Source organism: Paracoccidioides brasiliensis, assembly GCF_000150735.1.
Source record: "Paracoccidioides brasiliensis Pb18 unplaced genomic scaffold supercont2.2, whole genome shotgun sequence".
NCBI lineage: Eukaryota > Fungi > Ascomycota > Eurotiomycetes > Onygenales > Ajellomycetaceae > Paracoccidioides > Paracoccidioides brasiliensis.
The window spans coordinates 1885904-1907282 of record NW_011371359.1 but is presented as its reverse complement, the minus strand read 5'-3'; the positions used below and the strand labels follow the sequence as shown (position 1 = coordinate 1907282).

Sequence of the window (21379 nt, the reverse complement as noted above, 5' to 3'; positions counted from 1 at the left end):
TTTTTGTATTTTTTTGCGCATTTTACATTTTGCATTTTGTTCTTCGTATGAGCCGGTGGATTACTTGGTGTATTGGAATGGCAAAAAGGGAAAGTTAATTTATTGGTGTTCCTCTCACTTTAAACATTTCTTTGTGTTCTCAGCACTCTTATTTCAGAGCCGATGGATGTGTTGGAATGGATGGAATGAGAGGAATGGATAAGTAAGCCTACATGCCAGCGAGGAGAGCTTTCATTGAGTTCTAGAATTAAGAGTGGTTTGGAATGGTAGGAGAAACGAGAGAAGTTCCCAAGGTTGTGAACATCGTCAAGAACGAGGTTATTGACTCATGATGGGGACTTTTATTCAAATGGCGGGATCTATGTAACTACCTATGTGAAATCAGTCCACGTAATGGCTAATTTTTACCTAAATTATTCAATACTGTATTATGTAGGCGTCCATATTAGCTGGGCCAAAAAGAGATACTGATAAATCATTTATTTATCCATGTCATCTCATTAATGATCAATAACTACCATCTAGCAATCAACAGACCCCCCCGGTCTATGGAGGAATATGGCATTACTATAGAAAATATTGTACAAATATCGCTAAAATTATGAGTATATGTCTATATATATATATATATATAACATGTACGTGGATAGATAATGCAAATGCTCAGTAAAAAACGTTTCCGGGTTATATGCCACCACAACAAACCACCTAGCAATTTTCTCACTCATCCAAATTCCCAATAACAACCTTCGGCCTCCCGTCATCCTGCTCACCCAATCCATACGTATTCCACATCCGTTTCCAAAACGGGACGTGCGCCGGCTTTTCCTCGCCACGAATCCAGTCCGTGCCTTCGGCGATCCGCTGCGCTCTCTCTTCCTCTTCTGGGGGAAGGTCAAATCTGTGCATGCGCAATGCAATGCGTGGATCCATGACTATATCGTCAAGCCATTCCCGTTCCTTGATGTCTGGGTCTTCTTTTTGCTTGCGCACGGATTTAGGCCATTCCTGCTCCTCTGTTTCGAGGTCGGATTGTTGTTCGTAGTGGTTCGATGGGATTTGAGAAGAGGGGGATAATGATGATGATGATGATGATGATGATGACGATGATGATGATAGTGATGTGGGAGATGCGTCATCACTAGCATCTGTAGGAGTTCTGAATTCAGAGTCTGGGATGTTGCTATTTTCTGTGTAGGGCCGGGTTGATGCTGCGAGGACGATGGCGGCCACGTCTCGTCCCACGGCATCTGCAAGATATCGCTGGTTGAGGAAGCGGTAGATGCGGATCGGAGTGTTGAAGAATCCTAGGATATGTGGAAACCTGACAGGGGATACGTCGATTTCTTGTGGGGTTGAAGGCGCGAGTCGTTGAGAGGGGTAAGAAGAGGGGAGGATGTAGGCCGGAGTGGGGCGGGGAAGTTTCTTCACGTCTGTCTTCTCCTCCTCTGGCTTCTTTTCTGGCGCGGATTCGGCTTTTTTATTCTCCTGTGGCGCTGATAGAGCTGCAGGAGTAACATAGTCGCCTGCCAGCTGCTGGGTTGCGACCTCTGCAGCTGCTCCTTCTGGGCCGGGGATGGTTTCTGGTTCAGGATGGGGCTCGTCAATCGGTCCTAACCACCCTTCGTGAAGGCCACGGATATATTCCTTCCATGTATGTCTGCCAATTACCATATCGCCTTGGATTCCAGGTTCGTCCTCAATACCGAAATTTTGTCGAATCTGCTGAAGAAAGTTCTCAGCCTCATCTTCCTCGATGGGTTGTCCTTCTCCTGCTTGTCGTCTTGCTTTCCTAATTCTGTTGGCAAAAGTGGCTCGGATATCTCCTTCTTTTCGACCTTCCACCACTTCATAGTCCAAGGCGCCGGCAACGATAATGGGCTTTATGTATTCTTTAAAATATTCCCGGGCACTCATCAGACCATCGCCCGGTGGTGCGGCAAGGAATACTGTAAGCTTTCTTCGGGTTTCATTCGGCGGTAAAGGCTGCTTGGCAATATGAGCAACCAAATTGGACCATTTTTCTTGTGCTTTTCTTTTCTGTCGACGGTCGTAAATAAGCGCTGTGGTAAATGAACCAGTGATAGATAGAAATATGAGCCAATTCCTTGAAGGCAATTTGAATCGAATCTTCGGGACGCCTATTTTCGGTCATCTTAGCGTTGCATGAAAATGCACTCTGGGGAGTGATTCCATACCAAGCATGCGAAGAGCGGGATTCTGAGTGTTCGGGGCGACGTTTTGCGGCGTCGCAGAAGACGTCGAGGATGGGGGTTTGTCTGCCATAACGCCCCAAAAGAAAACGCCAAATTTACCGCAGGTAGTTTGTATAAATAATAAGCCCAATGGGATGAATTGGCGGCGGACTCAAACGTCAACGCCATGCGCTGTGACATACCCAGATGTCTGTCGTTGCGCTCGTTTCTTCCATATATAAAAAAAAGGGTCGAGCTTGGAAGCTTGCGCTGTGTCACCGGAAGTATATTATTCCGGAAAGTAGCTAGCGTTCCCCGTGATCTCGTCTATTTGTCCAATAAGAGCCGTTGCTCTGAGCGGGTACTGACATAACACGAGGGTTTAGGCGCCAAAGGATCACATTTGGCGCGCTAACTTCTTAAACGGGGCAAACGGCGGCAATCCGCGTCTCGACGAGTTTCATCTTCTCATCTCCACATCGATTGATCTCTCGTCGCTCCTTTTTCTTTTTCTGTTTGCCTTTCATTTTTATCAGCTCTCAATAATCCCATTGATTTACTGACTTTGGGGACGGGGTTATGCTGGCAAATTAGCACGCATCCTATCAAGGTTTAGCCTTTCCAACGATTTGTTTGTCCGACAACGAACCCCTTAAAACATCACCCCTCCATGGGTTCCAAGCTGACAACGCAACAAATTCCTTTTTTCCTGTTTACCTTCTGAACAATAGCTCTTGGGTCTCTAATCAAGATGGAGCCAAATAACCATAATAACAATAACAACAATGGCAACCGCAATGGCAACCGTCTTCACTTGAACTTCGGGTTCAACAATGACCGCCCCTACACCGCCTCAAACAATAGGGCTTATCCGACTACCCCTTCAACCTTCCCCCAGCCGATGTATCAAGGGGCCCAGGAGTATGTTGATTCCCACAACCTGCATGCCTTCGGTCAGGGTTACTTCATGAACAATCCGTATGTTCCTCAGCATCCCCAGGCTCAGGGCCATCCGCATGCTCAGCAGTATGGTCATCCAAACGCAGCGTCACCACAGGTAGCCTACCACGCTCGTCCTGGGTACCAGACCAACGACGCAACCAATGGTCTGATCCAGCAATTTTCCAACCAGGACTTGGGGGCTTCCCCTCGGACTGGAATGTTCGTTCGAAATCTTGGTCAAGGACAGCGCCCCCGTACTGCTGGTGCTCAACCAACATCCCAATCTCAAGGACATTCTGCTCCACAAATGCCAACTCGCAATGGTCACGCTAACGGGGAAGAGGAAGAATTGGTGAGATGTGTGGAGATGTACTCGGAGAATGTGCATAAACGTGGCAGAGCTGCGAAGGAGCTGGTCAATGTTTTCTTCCGCGAGAACATTGAGCGTGCCCGTGACCGAAATCTTCGGTAAGTTTGAATGAAAAAAATTCAAATTGTCTGCCCACAATGGGTCTAGTGAATCTGTGGCTCATATATAATACTTGTTTTCACAGTGCTGTGAATCTCGACAAGGTTCTGACAAACCCATCCCTTTCAGAGGCAACCAAGCGCCAGGAGGCCGAGTCCGTCGCCAAAAAGGAGGCAAACTTCCTTCGCTTCATTAGAACAAAAGAAACCCCAGCCAACTTCCAAACTCTGAAAATCATTGGCAAGGGTGCCTTTGGGGAGGTCAAGCTTGTTCAGCGAAAGACTGACGGCAAGATATATGCCCTGAAATCTTTGGTCAAAACTGAGATGTTCAAGAAGGACCAACTTGCTCATGTCCGAGCTGAACGTGATATCCTTGCCGATTCGAAGGATAGTCCATGGCTTGTGAAATTACATGCATCTTTCCAAGACAAAGCTTATCTCTACTTACTTATGGAGTTTTTGCCAGGTGGTGATTTAATGACTATGCTTATTAAGTACGAAATCTTCTCAGAGGACATAACAAGATTCTATATGGCAGAAATAGTGATGGCTATTGAAGCGGTTCATAAGCTCGGGTTCCTCCATCGGTAAGCCATCCCCTAAAATTTCTGATGGTTCAGGACCACAGCTCTTTCTCCAATCGAAGAGCAGATGCTGATTTATGTTTACAGGGACATAAAACCTGACAACATCCTCCTAGACCGCGGTGGTCACATCAAGCTCACAGATTTTGGCTTATCCACTGGCGGGAAAAAGCAACATGACAACTCCTATTACCAGGCTCTTCTAAAAAACACGTCAGCATCCAAAGATAAGAACAGAAATTCTGGTTTTTTCTCAGATGCCATCAACTTGACTGTATCGAATCGTGGGCAGATCAATACCTGGAGAAAATCCCGGAGAGCTATGGCTTATTCGACCGTCGGAACTCCGGACTACATTGCACCTGAAATATTCAATGGCCAGGGATACACCTATCTGTGCGACTGGTGGTCTGTCGGAGCTATTATGTTCGAATGTCTCGTAGGGTGGCCCCCATTCTGCGCAGAGGAGCCCACTGATACGTACCGGAAAATCGTGAATTGGCGCGAGTGTCTCTACTTCCCTGAAGAGCTTACTCTCTCGCATGACTCAGAACACCTTATAAGAAGGTATGTTATTTGCATTCCAATTTCCTTGGTTAGATACAGCTGACATTATTCCCAGTTTCCTTTGTGACCCAGAACACCGCATTGGCAGAGAAGGCGGTGCTCAATTCGGGGCCACACAAATCAAAGGTCATCCGTTCTTCCGCGGGGTTGTCTGGGACCAGCTACGCAAAATCCGCGCGCCTTTTGAACCAAAGCTATCCTCAAATGTGGATGTGTCCTACTTCCCCATCGATGAGATTCCGCAGGAAGACAACTCGGCCCAACTCCGTGCCCAGGCTCGTGCCATGCCGGAGGAGCAAGAGGCTGAAATGAGCCTTCCATTTATTGGATATACATATAAGGCTTTTAATGCATTCCAGGCAAGCTAGATACTATGTATTCTCTCATTTGTCAGTGTTGATCTAAACCTGAACGGATAATACTGAGGACCTATTTGCCTGCTTGTGTTTTGCCATTTCCACTTCATTTTGTTTACTTAACTTTTATGATTGATTTTGCCCCCAAGCCAGCAAAGTTTCGGAGATACCGAAATCGTGAAATACTGGATAATGACGAGGGGCATCCGGGATTCCCTTTACGAGTATGTTTCACTTTTACTACCTTTCCTTTTTTTTTCAGGTCTTCTATGCCGCTTCTTCCACAGTTTCTGGTTTTCCATGTAATGTGTGAAGTTGATTTGTTCTGCGAACAAGATGGGCTTTTTAAACAAGACTATTTGCCTACTTTACTTACATCTCAGTCCAACAGATCATGCGTTTCGCATGCAGGGACAGTGAACGAATAGAATGGCATTTTAATTATTGACTACTTCGCGGTTTCAAGATCATACACCGTATCCCCTATACGTAACCTTTCGCGAAACTTAATAAATTTCTCCATATCTTGAGCAAATAAATGACTGAACCTTGAGATGCAGTAGTGTATAGAATAAAAACATGCGCATATTGAGGTATCAGCAGCCCACAGTTCCTGTCATTTTAGTACAGATATTTCTTAAGTCAATTCCCTTCGTCCAAACTCCGCGCAATATACCTTTGAACTCCGTGAAGGAAAGAAATGTTATGTAGACATACATCATAATGCACTTAAAAAAATGCGATGCCCTTAAAAACCGGAGGGAAAAAGGAAGGAAGAAAACAAACATTTGGAACGTCCTCATCGTCGAGTGGGGGCAAGACCAGGTACACCAGAATACCGCTCCTCTCTCTCCGTCTTAAACATAATCTGTATCCAAAATTCCTTGTTATCCTCGTCAAACCACGTCCAAAACTTTCCCTCACTCCGATCCAGTTCTCTCGCCTGCAACTTGAAACCGCAAGTCTGATACGGTTCCGCCGCAACAAGCAAATACTGAAAATTCTTATCTGGCGGGTTGTCCACCTTCTGCTCAAAGGCCGACATGAACCGTACCCGTGGCACCACCCCGGGCGTAATCTCCTGATACTGCAGTTGGAACAGTAACCCATGCTGTCTGGTGAACGGGTCTCTCGTCTTCGTAATCTTGTATCCGGGTCTGCCGATCTTGACCGTGTTCCGCTTCACCTGGACGCCCATGGAGGCTGGTAAAAGTGAGCCATCTTGGCCCTTACCCTCTTTTTGTTCGCGAGCGGCGCGGCGCGCGAGGTTGGTTTGATGTTTGCGACCCTGCGTGTGGGCAAGGTAGGAGCCGTCATTTTGGTGTACGGTTAGACAAAGGCGACACTCGAAACTGCCGACGTGGTTCTTGAAAAAGTATGGATCCTTATCCAGGTCGATGTTTTCGAGTGCGAGCTTCCGGAGTCGTTCGCGGCGGTCGGCATTTGTGGCGGAATAGGAGGCGACGCCTCCACCCCCAAATTTGGAGCCTGCGCGGTTCTGTTGAGAGAGTGTTAGAAGATACCTGAATTAAAAATAGAGTTTCCTTTGGGCCAAATACCTGATAATCCATGATGGGAGCTCTAATAAATGGGATTATGGGCTTTTGGTTTCGATACTTGTCAGTGATGGTAAGATTCATGGCAAATTAATGACGATAAAAGTATAACTAAACTAGTTAACTACCACGTGACTCATCCCCTAAACCCAAGCGGGTTGTTCAACAAAGTGGCTTGAACTTGAGAAACATACAACAAAGTAACAGGTGGAGAGTTTGCATGTATGTAAACGTTTATTTTTCCCTGCTTATTTATTGCCTGACTGCTTCTAATCTATACCCTGTCTTAGAATTCCACAAGGTACTGTATTATGGGCATCTCAGTAGGGTCCAGGCTTTCCTTTGATGGCGCCCTTTGCACAGTCCGCTATATCGGCGAAGTCAAAGGAACCAAGGGGCAGTGGCTTGGTGTTGAATGGGATGATCCGAATCGGGGCAAACACTCAGGAGAGCATAACGGAGTGAAGTATTTCCAATGTATGGTGCGGTTATAGTTATGATATCTACCCCTCAACTTCTTAGCTGCCTACAGACTGTAATTTTATACAAATAGAGCGCTCACGGGTAGTTCCAGGCAAAATCAAACACCCAACGGCGGGCTCCTTTGTGCGTCCCACGAGACAGCCTGACCAAGCTCTAAGCTTTCTACAAGCTGTAAACGAAAAATATGTCTTAGAGCTTAAGCATATGCCCACCGGCCATGTAGACGTGCCGCCGTCCAAACCCATTGAGATCAGCGGCAAAATCGTCGAAGAAGTCGGATTTGAGAAAATCCGTAAACAACTTGCCCAATTGCAGGAGCTTCGAATCGTTCTCCTTGATTGCATGCGACTTCACGGCGTCCTGGCTAGTGAGGGAACAAGAGAAACATATGAAAATGAGCTTCAAAGCATAGGAAGGACGTGTCCAAAGATCGTCGAACTGGATCTCAGTCGAAATCTTCTTCAAAAATGGACAGACATTGCAGATATATGCAACCAGCTCAAACATCTAAGAATCCTAAAACTAAAGTGAGCATATTGAAAGCCAAAAGTTCTCACAGGGAAGATAGTTTGCTAATGTATCTGGAAGCGGAAATCGGATTGATGAAATCGATGATGGTGTCACAATTGGCAGTGCAACTGAATTGGCGCTGGACGAAACTTTTATGGAATGGAAAGAGGTAAGATCTGAAGAAACTTAAACCTAGCCGTTTACTTAACTACCTCGTTCAGGCCGCAGCCGTCTCGAATCGCTTCCCCCTTCTAAGCTCTCTGTCGCTATCTGGCAATGAATTTACATCGATTTCGTGCCCACTATCGGAAACTATCAAAGAGCTTACACTAGAATATAATCGATTCGATTCCATTCATGCCCTTCGACAGTTGACTTCCCTCCCTAGGCTAAAGAAGTTATCCCTTCGTGGAAACAATATCGACAAAATTGGCCCGGAATGCTCAGCAATATCAACGGGTGGGGATGACGTGGTGTTTTCTCCAATGCTTACTTCCCTTGATATTTCATTGAACAAGATAAACTCGTGGACCTTTATCAATCTACTTCCTAAAGTTTTTCCTGGGCTCACCAGTCTTCGAGTCTCGGATAACCCATTATACGATCAACCACCCGCGTCTTCACGTATCACAAATCTACCAGAACAACCGATGACGGTAGATGAAGCATATATGCTTACACTTGCGCGTCTCTCTCAGCTTGAGACCCTCAACTACAGCAAAATCACACCTCAAGATCGCAATAACGGAGAGCTATACTACTTGTCACTTATCAGGAAAGAGTTAGCCGCATCTCCCAAAAGTGCAGAGCAACGCATTTTACAATCATATCCACGATACAGAGAACTTTGCGATACACATGGAGAGGTTGCAATAAAACGCACCGGAGAGGGCTCTGGAAACGGAATACACCCGCGCTCCCTCGCAGCTCGACTCATTACCTTCAACTTCTACATACCAAACCAGTCCAAGAAGTCCAGTGGAGAGACACCTGGGGCAGTCGTAGGCTCCGAGTACAGCATCGATATCCCCAAGTCCTTCGATGTCTACCGCATCAAAGCAATCGTGGCCCGCCATTTCTCTCTGACTCCTCTCCGTTTCAAACTGATCTGGGAAACGAACGAATGGGATCCCTTCTACGAATCGAAACCTGAAGACGATGAGTGGGATAGCAGTGATGAGGGTGGTGATAAGCAGTATGGACAAGGCGATGGTTCAGTCATGAAACACGAAGATGGCAAGAAACTTGTCCGCCGCGAGGAGGAGCTGGTTGACTCCATGAGCGAGGTTGGATTCTGGTTTGCGGACGATATTCGACAGGTAAAGGTGCGGGTTGAGGTATTCTAGATAAACTCGTGTGCTGGGAATTCCTCTGTAAACATGCGGTCTGGATGATAGATCATATTTCCCAGTTCATCTGCATTCATTTATGTTACCGGACAGAATAGGACGGAAATATCGATATTGATGTGGTCGAGGCGAATTTTTTCACTACAGAAGCGATTATTTGTGATATGTCTTCTCGGCTAGACCATTTTCCTTTCTTTTCTGTATATCTTCTGAAACTCTTCAACTAGATCTATATCGCTCAGATAGTAGAGCTTTCATACATGAAACAAGCGGTACACCACAATTGTATATATCCTTTACCTCTCCCTCACATTTATTAGTATACACTTCGAATCACGAAGCGCCAGTAGAATATTTGGGCAAGGGATAAGTCAAGAGCAAATCTGCATCGGTCTCTTTACTTTCTACAAACACTTACACCTTTAAGCGTTGTCCAGTATTCCCATTGGGATCAAATCTATCATATTCATATCTTTCTCAGTTTCAATCATAAATCAAATTACCTACATGAATGCAAAGATATGATAAAGTATATCGTTCATCTGTGGAACAAACCCTTCTCTCGAAATTCGTATTATATAAGCAGTTCCATGTCATGCAACGTCACTTCAACCTCCTTTTCTGCCATGTCCCCCATGGCAGGTCTCGAAATTTCTAGACTGAGAACTTACGCTCCCAATCAAAGTTTACCATGGCAGAATACTGGAAGTCCACTGTAAGTTATTTCAAACTATGTCTTCTCCTTAAGCCCTTTCACCCCAGTAAACTAGCAAAGAAAGCTGCTAACAACTCTCCAGCCGAAATACTGGTGTAAGCACTGCAAGATCTACGTCCGCGACACATCCTTCGAACGCACACAGCACGAAGCCACTGGCAAACACCAAGGAAACCTAAAGCGCTTCCTACGTGATATCCACCGCAACAGCGAGCGGGAAGAGCGGGAGCGCCAAAGAGCCAAAAATGAAATAGCGCGGTTAGATAGAATTGTCTCCGGATCGAAGCAAGGCGGAGACCAACAACAACCACCATGGAAACGTGGGGTGGGTACAGGTGTAAATTCAACCGCAACTGGAACTGGAACCGGAAACTCAACCGCATCGCGTTCCGTAATGGCGGCTCAGCGGAAAGAGCAGTTGGCGCAGTTGGTGGAGTTGGGCGTGGCGATTCCGGAGGAGTTTAGGAAGGATATGGCGCTTGCGGGAGATTGGGAGGTTGTGGAGGAAGTGCCTGTGGAGAAGAAGGATGCGGAGGTGGATGAGAGGGCTGCGTTGAATGTTGGTGTTAGGAAGAGGAAGTTTGAGGGGCAGGAGGAAGAGGAGGCGGCGGGGGAGACGGTGGTTAGGCAGTGGTGGGGGTCGACGACGCGACGGTTCCCCGGAGCAGATGAGAAGGATGATCTAGATGCGTTGTTGGAGAAGACGGCGGAGTTGAAAAGGAGGAAAAGGGAGGCGGAGATAAAGGTAGAGGCGAAAGACGAGGAGGGGCTTGGAGAGGAGGGGGTGGTGAAAAGAGAGAGTGAGAATGCGGATCATGGTAGTTTTTTCCAGGTTAAAAAGGAAGAAATTGTAGATGGGTCTACGGGGGTGAAGGTTGAGGAGGAAAAGGATGGCCAGGATGTGTCGAAGTCGATTCCCGAGGCCGCGAAGGATGCGTCGGAGGAAGTCGTTCCGGCTGTTGTTTTCAAAAAGCGCAAACCGAAGCATGCTAGGTGATTGACTGACTACATGCTACTTGAGTTGGTATTCTGCGCAGGAATGCTAGACTTCTTATCGCTACACGGATAGAGCTATTGAGTGTCTCTCCGGGTCAGAAACCCCATCATACTTTCCATTGGGATTATATCGTAATGCCGGGACCATTTGGGATTTGGAAGACATTCAAGGCCGACTGACTACCCATTTGCGGACTGTTTTAGCTGGAGGTAGATGGACTCATCTATGATATGCAGAAGAAAGATCTTTATGTGGCTTGGAGGATATGGGTCTGCATCTTATGGTGGACTTATCGAAGTTGGCTGATACAGCGGGCCTATCCGACCGGTGCCCCCCTCCCACGTTGCAATGGAACTCCTATCCACGAACTGCTTGACTACAGCATGCAGTTTAAATGCCGGTCCGTCCATGGATGATACGTGGTGGCACATCTATGACTTATTAACAAAGTTAGTTGCCTTCAAGGAAGAAATGAAGTTTCGAGGGGTGTGCATGGATAATGATGAAATCTCGATCTATAGTTATTTGTAGAAGTTATGAGCCCTCAGCAGGTGTTACGGGGAAAAATGCCAGTGTATTTATTCAAGGATCCATCTTTCATAAAATATAAATACATAGATTATATCAAAAGTAATCACAAAAGTGCTGAATATCAAGGAACCTGGTTGTTTCTAATATGTGAAATGGCTGTGTGAAGTAGTTAATCCAGATATTTTATAAGAAAAACCATGGACTCCCCACAATTTCCTTCCCAGCCAAAGAGACCACCACTCTTCAACCACCCTCAGTTTCCTTGCTTCTACATAATAAACCACCATCACTAAAACCCGTGGCATTCATAAGCATAGAACATCTCTTCTGTCCATCCCCTCCTGTACATCTGCCTTCTCTTCTGTCTCTCTGCGGTGTAGCATATCCGCTGCCCTTGGATTCAAATTGCCACTTCATATTGTTTGCGCTCTGTTTAAGTCCAACCAACCATTTAGTTAACTAACGTAGTCGAGTTTTAAGTTAACGCATCCATCCGCTGCGTTTATTGTCCGTTGAACTCGCAGCCACCACCAAAGTCGTCGCTCTGGCCAGAGTATCATCCTGCTGTGGTCACAGTCAAACTACGTGGTCGAAGGACTCGGTTGGATTCCCCTTCGCTTAGTCCCTTTTCTCACCCCCAGGTACGTTGGTCCACAGACGGGGTCTCGCTTGAGCTACCCCCCTCCCCATTCCATTAAATCCCCTCCCCCAAAATAATTCCATCGCCCGCGTGTTCCCTTTCCGCCTTCATCCCCCCTGCTGTTGCTCTTTAGGACTGAGCGGGTTTTTGGTTGTTCTCTGGTGCTGCTGTTTCGCTGCTGTTTCGCTGCTGTTTCTACACTAAATGGCTACACTGCGCTTTTGCGCGGACGAGACGCGTTTTCCTGTTTCGCAATCAGGGAATCTATATCGATATTCAGCTTTTAATTTGTGCCGGTGGCCTCATCTTGCTGATGACCGCTGCAAGTCGGGTCTTGGATGATGTCCTTCCAGTCCCCTTGATGATTCGATGGCCTCACTGTGAAATAGCTACGTTCTATGGGCACTCAATCACCGTTGGAACTATGTTATGGACAGCTTCCAAGTCTCAACAATACAGCTCTTCTCATTAGGCGTCATATCTCATAGAAACATGTCGCGTTAATTACTCTAGCTAATAGACCTGGTCGCAGTGTTATGGTGCCTCGAATCCCATGCGCTACAACTAAATCGAATTTCAATGACGCCTCTGTCGTCTTCCTCTATCCATCGCCATCCATTCGAATATCCTCCGCCCTATGACAAGTTCGACGGTATAACTTCAATAGTCCCCCCACGGCAGCATCCATAGCAGTCAAACGTATTACTGGGAATATCCACGGCAAGGGAGAGTGCTGTGTTGGCGGGGTTGGGAATAATGTCAGAGACAGCACGAACGGCTGCAGAGCCGTCAGCAACAGACACCACTCTGCCCAAGGAAACGGAACCGTGGCCAAACCATCACTCCCAAGTTGCTTCAATGTCGACGCCTTCTATCTCCACGCAGAATGCCCCACCTCCCTCAAATCCTCCCGTCCACTCCTCGTTACCTTTTTCGCCATCACAAATACCACAGCTGCCCGTGCAGCCGCAGCAGCCGCAGCAGCCGCAGTCACTGCAACAACCTGTGCAACAGCAACCCCTACCGCAACTTACAGATCCCGTCCAACAGCTCCAGCTTTATCAGCCTCCATCTGCGGGCTCGCAGACGGCGATGAACCAACCACAGATGAACCTCCCTTCAATTCAATCGATAGAACCCCAAGCCCAAACCCACCAGATGCCGCAGGCGCAGCCATCCATTATCTCCCCTTCAACCAATACATCGATGAACATGCCTCCGCCAAATATCCCCCAATACTATACTATGGCTGGAACTATGTCCAGCCCTGACACGTTTCCGATCGTGGGTGAGACGAATCGTGGGCTCTCTAGTGAACGGCACAAAAAGGAAGTCAAGCGACGCACAAAAACTGGTTGCCTCACCTGCAGAAAGCGCAGAATAAAGGTGAGATTATTATTTAAATTGACAACATAATTTTTGCACGGAAAATTGTGTTGTGAGGTTGATCAGCACTGCCTTGTTGCCGCAGGGACGGAGTTTTTGTTCTCCCCCGCATTATGGCTGCATGAAGCTCGCTTAATCAAGGAGATCGCTTAACCCAGAAGCTGCATCATTCTCCCCTCATTACTATATTTATTAAGTTTTCTAAAAGCTCTGAACCCCGTCGACGAAAGCTCAATTTTATTTAGCACATTTTTTATTTCCTATTTTATCTGATCTTGCTGATCATTTATTCTTTTACTTGTGCAATTGTCGCTGTGTGCTCTCATCCACTCATTTCAATTTTAATTCAAGCTGACTGTCCTCCCCCTCACCTGTATACAGTGTGATGAGAGGCATCCTGTCTGCAGGAACTGTGAAAAAAGCAAACGTGATTGCCTTGGGTACGACCCGGTATTCAGACCGCAACCAGGTCCCTCAATCCTACAACCTGCGCCATCTCAACCGTCGTTACTAGTGTCGCCTCAAGGCAACCCCGCATATATCAGTGCCCAAGTTCAGTCCTTTGCGCAACCGCCTTTGCCCACGACAAACTCATCATCGTCTCCTTCAGTTAGTCAGTTTGAATACGGAGGGGCAATTGATCCAGCGTTGGAAGGAGTCGCATCCCCAAGCATAGCTGTGCAAAACTCAAGCGAAGGAGGACAAACTTCAGATTCCGTCATGTTTGGGCTCGAGGACGTACAATGTAATATATTCCCTTACATTCTCACCCTACTTCTTGACTTGTGCTAATATTCGTGTCCCATATAGTAAAACCTGTGAGGGTTATAGACCTTCTGTCCGTTCGTGGACATGTATCTCCTCCACCAGAAATTAAAACCATCCCCGCATCTCGAATCGAAGAAATCAAACTCGTATACCTCTCATACGCTATGGCGATCGACAAGTTCCTCGAATGTACGTGGTTTGAATCAAGAGGAATGGCGCATCTTTTAGCAAACACCCGCCTCCTATCATACTACTCCGCCCTCCTCGATGGCTTCAACGACCGCAATATTCACGACCCCGCTGTGCTGGCACGTGTCGAGAGCCTCGAGGCTTCCGTCATCTGGGAAACATTAACATTAACACGCGTCGCTTGCGCCAAAGAACCTAACACCAACGGTTCGGGCTCCAGCTCCCAAACACCCACCTCCACCGATGTCGAGCTCCTCTACGCTGTGAAAAGGCTAGCCGTCTTCGAAGCCCTTATAACCGGTTCTTACCTCGATGCCAACCCAGTTAGTCTGGACAGTTACCCAGAATCTGACCCAGCACACAGACTCCCCGGCATCGGCAACCAGATCAAAGCCCGGGAGGTCGATTTCTGGGAATCCGTCGGTCGCTATCTCACAATCTCACAGGATGACATCAACTCCCGGAAACGAAAGGAGGCAGCCTTGACATCCTGTCGTGGGCTGTTGGATACCTTTGAGAACCGCGACGTCATCTACTCCATCGCCGTTGTGCGGCATATTGCCAAGTTTCAACCGCGCAAGGTGAAGCAGACAATTGCCAGCACAGATGAGAAGGATGCTGCGGCGAAGTTGTACGTTGCTGTTAGGTTCTTGGAGGATGAGAGTCATGGCAAGGGGACTAATCAGGTTATTAAGCGATTGTGCGGGATGGTTGTTAAGTATTGGGAGGATCAGTAGGTGGCGTCATAATTATATTCATTTAATTATGGGAATGCCATTTTCTTTTTCGTTTGATATTTTTTTTTTCCATTAATTTGAATGTTGGGACGGATTGCATGTTTTTCTATGAGGTAACTTTCTTGCCCGAAATACCTAATTTCATTTATTATAAATCCTGTATAACAAACAACTATTGATAACAAAGCAAGCATGAAGGTTGAAGTGGTTCGTGTTTGATTTTGCACTTTATACCTTTCCCTTTTGATGCCCACTGGGATGATCCTTGTTTATCATGTTGTCATTCTGCAATTATCACTTTTTCTCCTGGTTTGCTTTTCTTCTTCTTCTTCTTCTTCTTCTTCTTCTTCTTCTGCTGCTGCTGCTGCTGTATTTTTGGTTAATAAGGCAACAAAAAATGTGTTGGGCTTTTCTTAAGGCTGGATGGGCTAATAATGGATTGATCTGTGACCAGTGTTATTTAATTTCTCTTACCTTTTGCAATGTTACTTATTTACAACGTTAACAATAGATGTGTCTGTCTGTAAGTTTTTACTTTAAATGAAAATTTAAGTTGTAGATGAGAAGGCTGATCAATTGAATACTGAATGTACAATGCGGCGAGCTCGTTAAGAGATTTAATACTTGATGATGAAACGAACTTGCGTCAGGTTTGGTTGCAGCATGGCCGGGTTGCGCAGGCATCTACGTGGACACGAGTATGCATGTTGCTGGTTACAGTAATGCATGTGCATATGTGTACCTTGAAAAGACCTCCTGTTACATAAAATGGATATAAATATACCTAGTAATTAAGAATGCAATGAATCTAACGTACGAGGAGACTAAAAACAGAAACAAACACCATCCTCCCTTTTTGCAGAACGAATCTAACCGCCCAATATTCAAGATTTTCCCCAAGAGTTGACTTTCATTGAGGGGTTCTTTTCTTTTCTTTTCTCTCTCTTTTTTCTTTCTTTCTTTCTTTTCGTTTCTTTTCTTTTCCTTTTTTTCTTGGCCGTCTTTTCAAAAAGTCTATATTCTGACAGGTGCAAATATCCTTAGAAATGAAATAAAAAAAAAAAAGAAATGAAGCAGAGAGGAGGGGAAGCGGGGAATGGATGAATTACCAGCTTAGATTAAAACGATGTCAGGATACAAATGACATCTCTGCCTGCTCAGGGACGGGCGATTTCAACTTTCCCGTCTCAACGGCACGGCGCACGTTGTCAATCGCCCATTCTTCCATTGCCGTTTGAGTCTGTAATTTTCGGATGAGTCAAATCCCAACCCCGGAGTTGGACACAAAGCATATATTCGTACCTCAACGCTATAGGTCCCCATATGTGGCAAGAGCATGACATTTGGGTTCCGTATTAGGCCTGGATGCACATTGGGCTCGTCCTCGAACACATCCAAGCCGACGGAGCGCACTTTGCCGCTGTCCAAGGCTTTAACCATGGCATCCTCGTTGATGACGGCGCCACGGGCGGTATTTACGATGATGACGCCGTCCTTCATCTTGGAGAATTCGTCGTGGTTGATTATATGGCGGGTATTTTTCTTTGCGAATAGAATGTTTGGAATACGTTTGTTAAGAGGGTGGCATGTCAAATGAATTGATGAATGGCAGGAGAAGAGGAAATATCATCCTTGGACACGCAAGGGGCTAAAAGAATGAAGAAAAAGAGCTAAAAAATAAGGAAAAAGCGAAAAAGCAAAAGTAAACTTACGTTCAACGGTAAATTCAAACTAATCACATCACTCCTCTGCAACAATTCGTCAAGTGGTACATATTCAGCCCCGTCGGCTAGCTCATCAGGCAGCTTCTTCCGGTTGTGGTAGATAATCTTCATTCCAAAGACTTCAGCCTTCTTTTTCAGATTCCGGCCGATTCCGCCCATGCCTAGAATTCCGAGGACCTTGCCTTGAGGGTCATGGCCCAGCGTGGGAGCCGGTAGACCTTTCCATTTCCCTCCCCGCAGGGCAATCATGCTCGTATTGAAGTTTCGGAGAGCACCAATTATTAGGAACATGTTTACATCTGCGGTTGCATCGTTAACGGCTGTTGGGACGTTGGAGACAAGCAACGGCGGAGACCGAGCGCTGCAGGCATGAACGTCGATTTGATCGTATCCCGCCCCTGAAAGACGTTGTGAGAACAATTTTCGTCCCGAGTAGAAATCGCAACGGTATTCTTCTTTGCAAAAGAAATCGATAAATAGACCAGGACATACCGCAATGCGCAATATATCTTATCGACTTCGGTAGCGCATTGACTAATTCCTCATCAATTAAACCCGTAATACTCGATGACGCAAAAGTCCGATAAGCCACGAGAACGCCATCGAGTTTGCCGCTCAGGCATTCCTGGATGAATTCTGCACGATTGGTGGCCAACGGGGTGACCAGCACTGCGATCTCTCCGAGAGCTTTCCATGCTGCATGGGCACTTCAAGGGATGAATCAAAGGAGATCAGCACTGTCTGCTGCTATATGCGTCCATCTATAGAACATGCACAGAATATAAACTATTCGTGGTTGGGAGCAGAGAAAGAAGGAATATACAAAATTGCGCAGATATAGTTGCCGGGAACTGGCAGGGAGAAGATGACCAAAAAAAGAGGAGGAGGCAATGCCATCCTATCTGGCAACACAGCTTCCATGCATTCCACACTGACAGCAGACAATTGGTAGATAAGCGGGGGGAGCAGATATGTTCGAAGGTTGACTTACTGTTCGATCATGCCCAGTAGCAGCACCTTCGGCTTGTTGTTGGATCCCATATCAACTGGCAGCAGAAGTTAAACTGCACAGTGGGATATTGCTTCTGTCGTATCCCAGTCAGCAAGTATGTCTGGGTTCCGACATCTTCACGACATGAAAAAGAACAAGGTACCGAGTCGGTTATATAAGGAGCTCTCTAATAGGGTTCAGGTTCCGTAAATTGGCGTTCAAGTTTACCGGCCCTGCGCTCAACCACATACGGTAACTCTTAAAAATATGGGTAACCTTATAACCGAACCGAACAAGAGTAGGATGGGTAAAACAAGAATGCGGGATATGATGGAATTCGACACAGAGGAATTCCGCAGGTTAAGGGTTTAAAAAGGGGGTCGGCAGAAGGGATGATTTCAATGTATCTTTATACAATCAATCCCAGACTGTCGGAAAAAGCCCCGGCTACTCCGTAACTACATGGAGATCGGGACGAGAGAAAAAGCAAAAACAACAGTGACGCTGTGACCCGAGTTAGTTTGAATTGTGCAGGAGCTTGAACAATCAGCGCACGAGAGATGGATGTGATAATCAGTTAACGAACTAGTTTAGTTTATAACTATCAGTTTACTAAATATATAGTTCGGCTGGGTACAAAAGTCAACTTCAGCCCGGTTATCAAAGGTCGGATTTTACTCATATATCTTAAAAATCTCCACATGGTTGGACGGGCATGGGACGCCATATATAGTTAGCAGTGCGGGGGCCAACATAGCAATCGGGTCAAAGAACTACGGGAGTGTAGCTGGCAAGACACTGTCTTCGGTTATCTTATCAGGCTACCTGAGAACCCCGTTTATCCTGTGTATTTTGCCCCGGTTGTGTATATTTAAAGCTGGAGGAGAAAAACACATACTCGTCTTAGTATTGGGCGATGGGACTTTCAGTCGAGCAAGAGAGTGCCTACACTGGGAATGACAAATTGCAGGTGATAAATACCAATGTCGTGGATGCTGGCATGAGAATAGAATTGAGACAAGCAGTCTGAATATTTATTTATCTGCTGCATGAAATACACTTCGCATCTCCCACCCCCCCCTTTTAAACAACCCTGCCAAGTTCATCTTTTTGCGCATGTGCAGGTGAGATAAAATGGCCAAAAGAACGCAAATACACCAGCATCCAGAATATATAAACAGTAAATCACTCACCCCTTCGTCAGCACCCTTGTCCAATCGAACTTCCTCCACCGCTTCTTAAACCCATCAACCCTCCCATCACCCCCTTTCCGCCACCGTCCTTGCCGCTTAATCACATCTGGCTCCAGATCTAGCATGCCGCCAATGACCTCTCGCGCAAACAAATCCCCACGAGGCCACCGATTGGCATCCTCAACAATATGCCCCAGCCCCCCGTCCAGCTCAAACCACACGTGAAAATACGGCATCTCTTTCGCTATCGTGCGGCGGAACGCCAGTTTGCCCAGGCCACTGCGTGCCTGCGCTAAAGTGTCGATGAGCTTTTTGTGTTGTGTCCACTCCTCGTCCGCGGCAAGTATGGCTTCCTTGAAGAACGCCGGCGACATCTCGCCCAGGCTGTAGGGCAGAGGAACAGCTTCCATGGCTGCGTGGCGGTGTCTCTGCGGTTGTGCTGCGTTTTCATAGAAGATTACATCGCGACCTTGGTCGTGGTACATTCGCGTTAGACTCTTCATGAAGTTTCGTATTTCCTCCCATTCATCGTCGTCGCATTCAAGGAGATTGTTGTGATGTTGGATCGGGACGATGCATGCGCTCCCTTCGCTGAGCTCCGGTTCCGTAGGCAGAGTGAGATATACCCTGGTGGCTAACGATACTACAGGGGCGAGGGGTGGCGTCTCTGTGTTTTCTCGGTAACAGAGTGGGCAGCTATCGAGGATGCGGTTCACCTTTTGGAATTGACTAATGGCTGTGTTTTTGAGATTGATTTCTGATTTTTGCACGCGTTTAGCGAGCTTCGCTGCGTTTTCATCCATGTATTCGAGGTCATTATCGAATTTCGCATCTTTAGCAATTCTTTCCGCAAACCGTTGTCCTTCCCCTCCAGCTTGGCCACGAGTCCTCCGTTCCTCTCGAACCATATCCTCAATACTCATGTCTTCATTCTCCTGCACTAAACCCCTTTCCTTCCCCCTCTTAGTCTCCACCGGCTTGACTTCTGACCGCTCACCTCCAGCAAGAAGCCTATTTTCCATCACCCCCAGGACCACCACATCAGAATCTTTGCGGCTCGCCATGGATGCCGCGGCAGCATTATATTCTGCCTCTAGCTCTGCCGCATTGGACGCGCGTCGTAGCTTTGCTTTCATCATCTGCGCTTTGAGCCGGTTTAGATCTGTAGGGTTCGATTGTTTTGTCTGCTGCTGCCCAACAACCGGGTTCCTCTCAACAGACTGACGGCCAGGGTGCAGTTGGCCATCGTTCGGTTCCTCCTCCTCTGCCCGGATATCCCTTTTCTCTCTGACGCCCATAGCAAGCTTTCTCTCCTGGTAGAGTTCGCCGGAAGGTTTTTCCTTGCCAACATAGCCCTCACCATATGTTTGCCTCCTTTCCAGTTCAATCTCCTCCTCCCTCGCATCATCGAAGGAACGTAGGTCCCCAAACCGTTCAATGGCGATATCTTCAACCTTAGCTCCCGTTTCCTCCGCCTGTCTATAAACGGCCTTCAGCTTTGTCATGCGCCATTGAGAGCCCGCATCACCAAATGTATAATCCACCTCGTGTTTTACCGGTTCCTCTAGTCCCTTGGTATCAGGTTCTGGTTCTGGCTCCAACTCCTCCTCCTCCTCATGAATATCATGTAAATGACGATTTAACTCTCTCTTATGCAACTTTAACCCAAAGTCCGCTTGCAGCATCCGGGAAGCGGGAGGTTCCTGCTGTTCGGGTTTGGGACGTTGAACGTAGTCAATATCCAGAGCGGAGGGCGCTTCCATCCATGAATCCCGTGTTAGTCCCGTAGGCTCTTCTTTTTGAATTGGTGGCGGAGTTGTGTTCGATTCTGTAGGGTCAGGTATTTCATCCTTGCTACCGCCTCTGCTCTCCTCCTCCCGCCTAGATCTGCGTTTGTGGGAGTGCTCGCGATCCTCATTGCCGTTGCTGCTGGAATGGCGTGAGCGCTTGTGTCTGCGTCTGTCTTCATCGTCGAGGTTGGAATTGCTGTGTCGGGAGGAGTGATGGTGGTGGCGGTCGCGGCTATGGTGACTGGAGGAATGCCTATATTTCCTGTCTCTCTCCCCGACTCTCTCCTCATCTCTGTGCCTGTGTTTGTCCGAATCCCGATCTCTCTCTCGATACTTTTCTCTAGTTTTCTCACGCTCTCTTTCCTTCTGACTCGCAGCCAGTTCTTTTTCGAAATCTTCCAAAGTCATTATTAACTTAATTTCATATCCCCTAGTTTGTCTGGCCGTTGCTGTGGTTTATATTTTCCAAGCCTGGTAGATGTTGTTTCTCGCGAAAGATAACGGGTGGTTAAGATTTGAGGTCAGCTCAGGAATTAACGTTCGTTGATCCGCATTTGCTCTTGACCCATTTCATTCTTCTCAAAAAACACAGGTTTACTATAACTTCTTATCAGAGTCAACAACCTTCAGTATATCTTCGCTCCTACAAACTACCTACGTATACACTTCTCGCGTGTTCTAATCATATACCAACATCAATAATTT

General features: G+C 46.8%; 8 protein-coding genes across 8 annotated transcripts; 4 read left to right on the top strand and 4 right to left on the bottom strand.

Moving 5' to 3' along the window:
* Positions 1 to 720: 720 nt before the first annotated feature.
* PADG_01785 (uncharacterized protein) lies at positions 721 to 2286 on the bottom strand (the record flags this gene model as incomplete). Its single annotated transcript, XM_010759273.1, has 2 exons — positions 721 to 2141; positions 2199 to 2286. 2 exons carry the CDS (start codon positions 2284 to 2286, stop codon positions 721 to 723), a joined length of 1509 nt encoding a protein of 502 aa, XP_010757575.1.
* A 660-nt stretch (positions 2287 to 2946) lies between these two features.
* Positions 2947 to 5127, top strand: PADG_01784 (AGC/NDR/NDR protein kinase; the record flags this gene model as incomplete). The annotated part of the gene is made up of 4 exons (XM_010759272.1): positions 2947 to 3605; positions 3692 to 4195; positions 4280 to 4759; positions 4815 to 5127. The coding sequence occupies 4 exons, from the start codon at positions 2947 to 2949 to the stop codon at positions 5125 to 5127; spliced, it is 1956 nt and encodes a 651-aa protein (XP_010757574.1).
* A 787-nt stretch (positions 5128 to 5914) lies between these two features.
* PADG_01783 (uncharacterized protein) lies at positions 5915 to 6755 on the bottom strand (the record flags this gene model as incomplete). The annotated part of the gene is made up of 2 exons (XM_010759271.1): positions 5915 to 6613; positions 6675 to 6755. 2 exons carry the CDS (start codon positions 6753 to 6755, stop codon positions 5915 to 5917), a joined length of 780 nt encoding a protein of 259 aa, XP_010757573.1.
* Positions 6756 to 6982: 227 nt separating this feature from the next.
* PADG_01782 (uncharacterized protein) lies at positions 6983 to 9010 on the top strand (the record flags this gene model as incomplete). Its single annotated transcript, XM_010758770.1, has 4 exons — positions 6983 to 7148; positions 7246 to 7681; positions 7743 to 7833; positions 7886 to 9010. 4 exons carry the CDS (start codon positions 6983 to 6985, stop codon positions 9008 to 9010), a joined length of 1818 nt encoding a protein of 605 aa, XP_010757072.1.
* Positions 9011 to 9704: 694 nt separating this feature from the next.
* On the top strand, positions 9705 to 10725 carry PADG_01781 (uncharacterized protein; the record flags this gene model as incomplete). The annotated part of the gene is made up of 2 exons (XM_010759270.1): positions 9705 to 9728; positions 9811 to 10725. 2 exons carry the CDS (start codon positions 9705 to 9707, stop codon positions 10723 to 10725), a joined length of 939 nt encoding a protein of 312 aa, XP_010757572.1.
* Positions 10726 to 12652: 1927 nt separating this feature from the next.
* On the top strand, positions 12653 to 14976 carry PADG_01780 (uncharacterized protein; the record flags this gene model as incomplete). The annotated part of the gene is made up of 3 exons (XM_010758769.1): positions 12653 to 13282; positions 13664 to 14027; positions 14093 to 14976. 3 exons carry the CDS (start codon positions 12653 to 12655, stop codon positions 14974 to 14976), a joined length of 1878 nt encoding a protein of 625 aa, XP_010757071.1.
* Positions 14977 to 16105: 1129 nt separating this feature from the next.
* On the bottom strand, positions 16106 to 17741 carry PADG_01779 (uncharacterized protein; the record flags this gene model as incomplete). Its single annotated transcript, XM_010759269.1, has 5 exons — positions 16106 to 16216; positions 16279 to 16518; positions 16689 to 17098; positions 17193 to 17407; positions 17692 to 17741. 5 exons carry the CDS (start codon positions 17739 to 17741, stop codon positions 16106 to 16108), a joined length of 1026 nt encoding a protein of 341 aa, XP_010757571.1.
* Positions 17742 to 18880: 1139 nt separating this feature from the next.
* PADG_01778 (uncharacterized protein) lies at positions 18881 to 21082 on the bottom strand (the record flags this gene model as incomplete). Its single annotated transcript, XM_010758768.1, has 1 exon — positions 18881 to 21082. One exon carries the CDS (start codon positions 21080 to 21082, stop codon positions 18881 to 18883), a length of 2202 nt encoding a protein of 733 aa, XP_010757070.1.
* Positions 21083 to 21379: the final 297 nt, after the last annotated feature.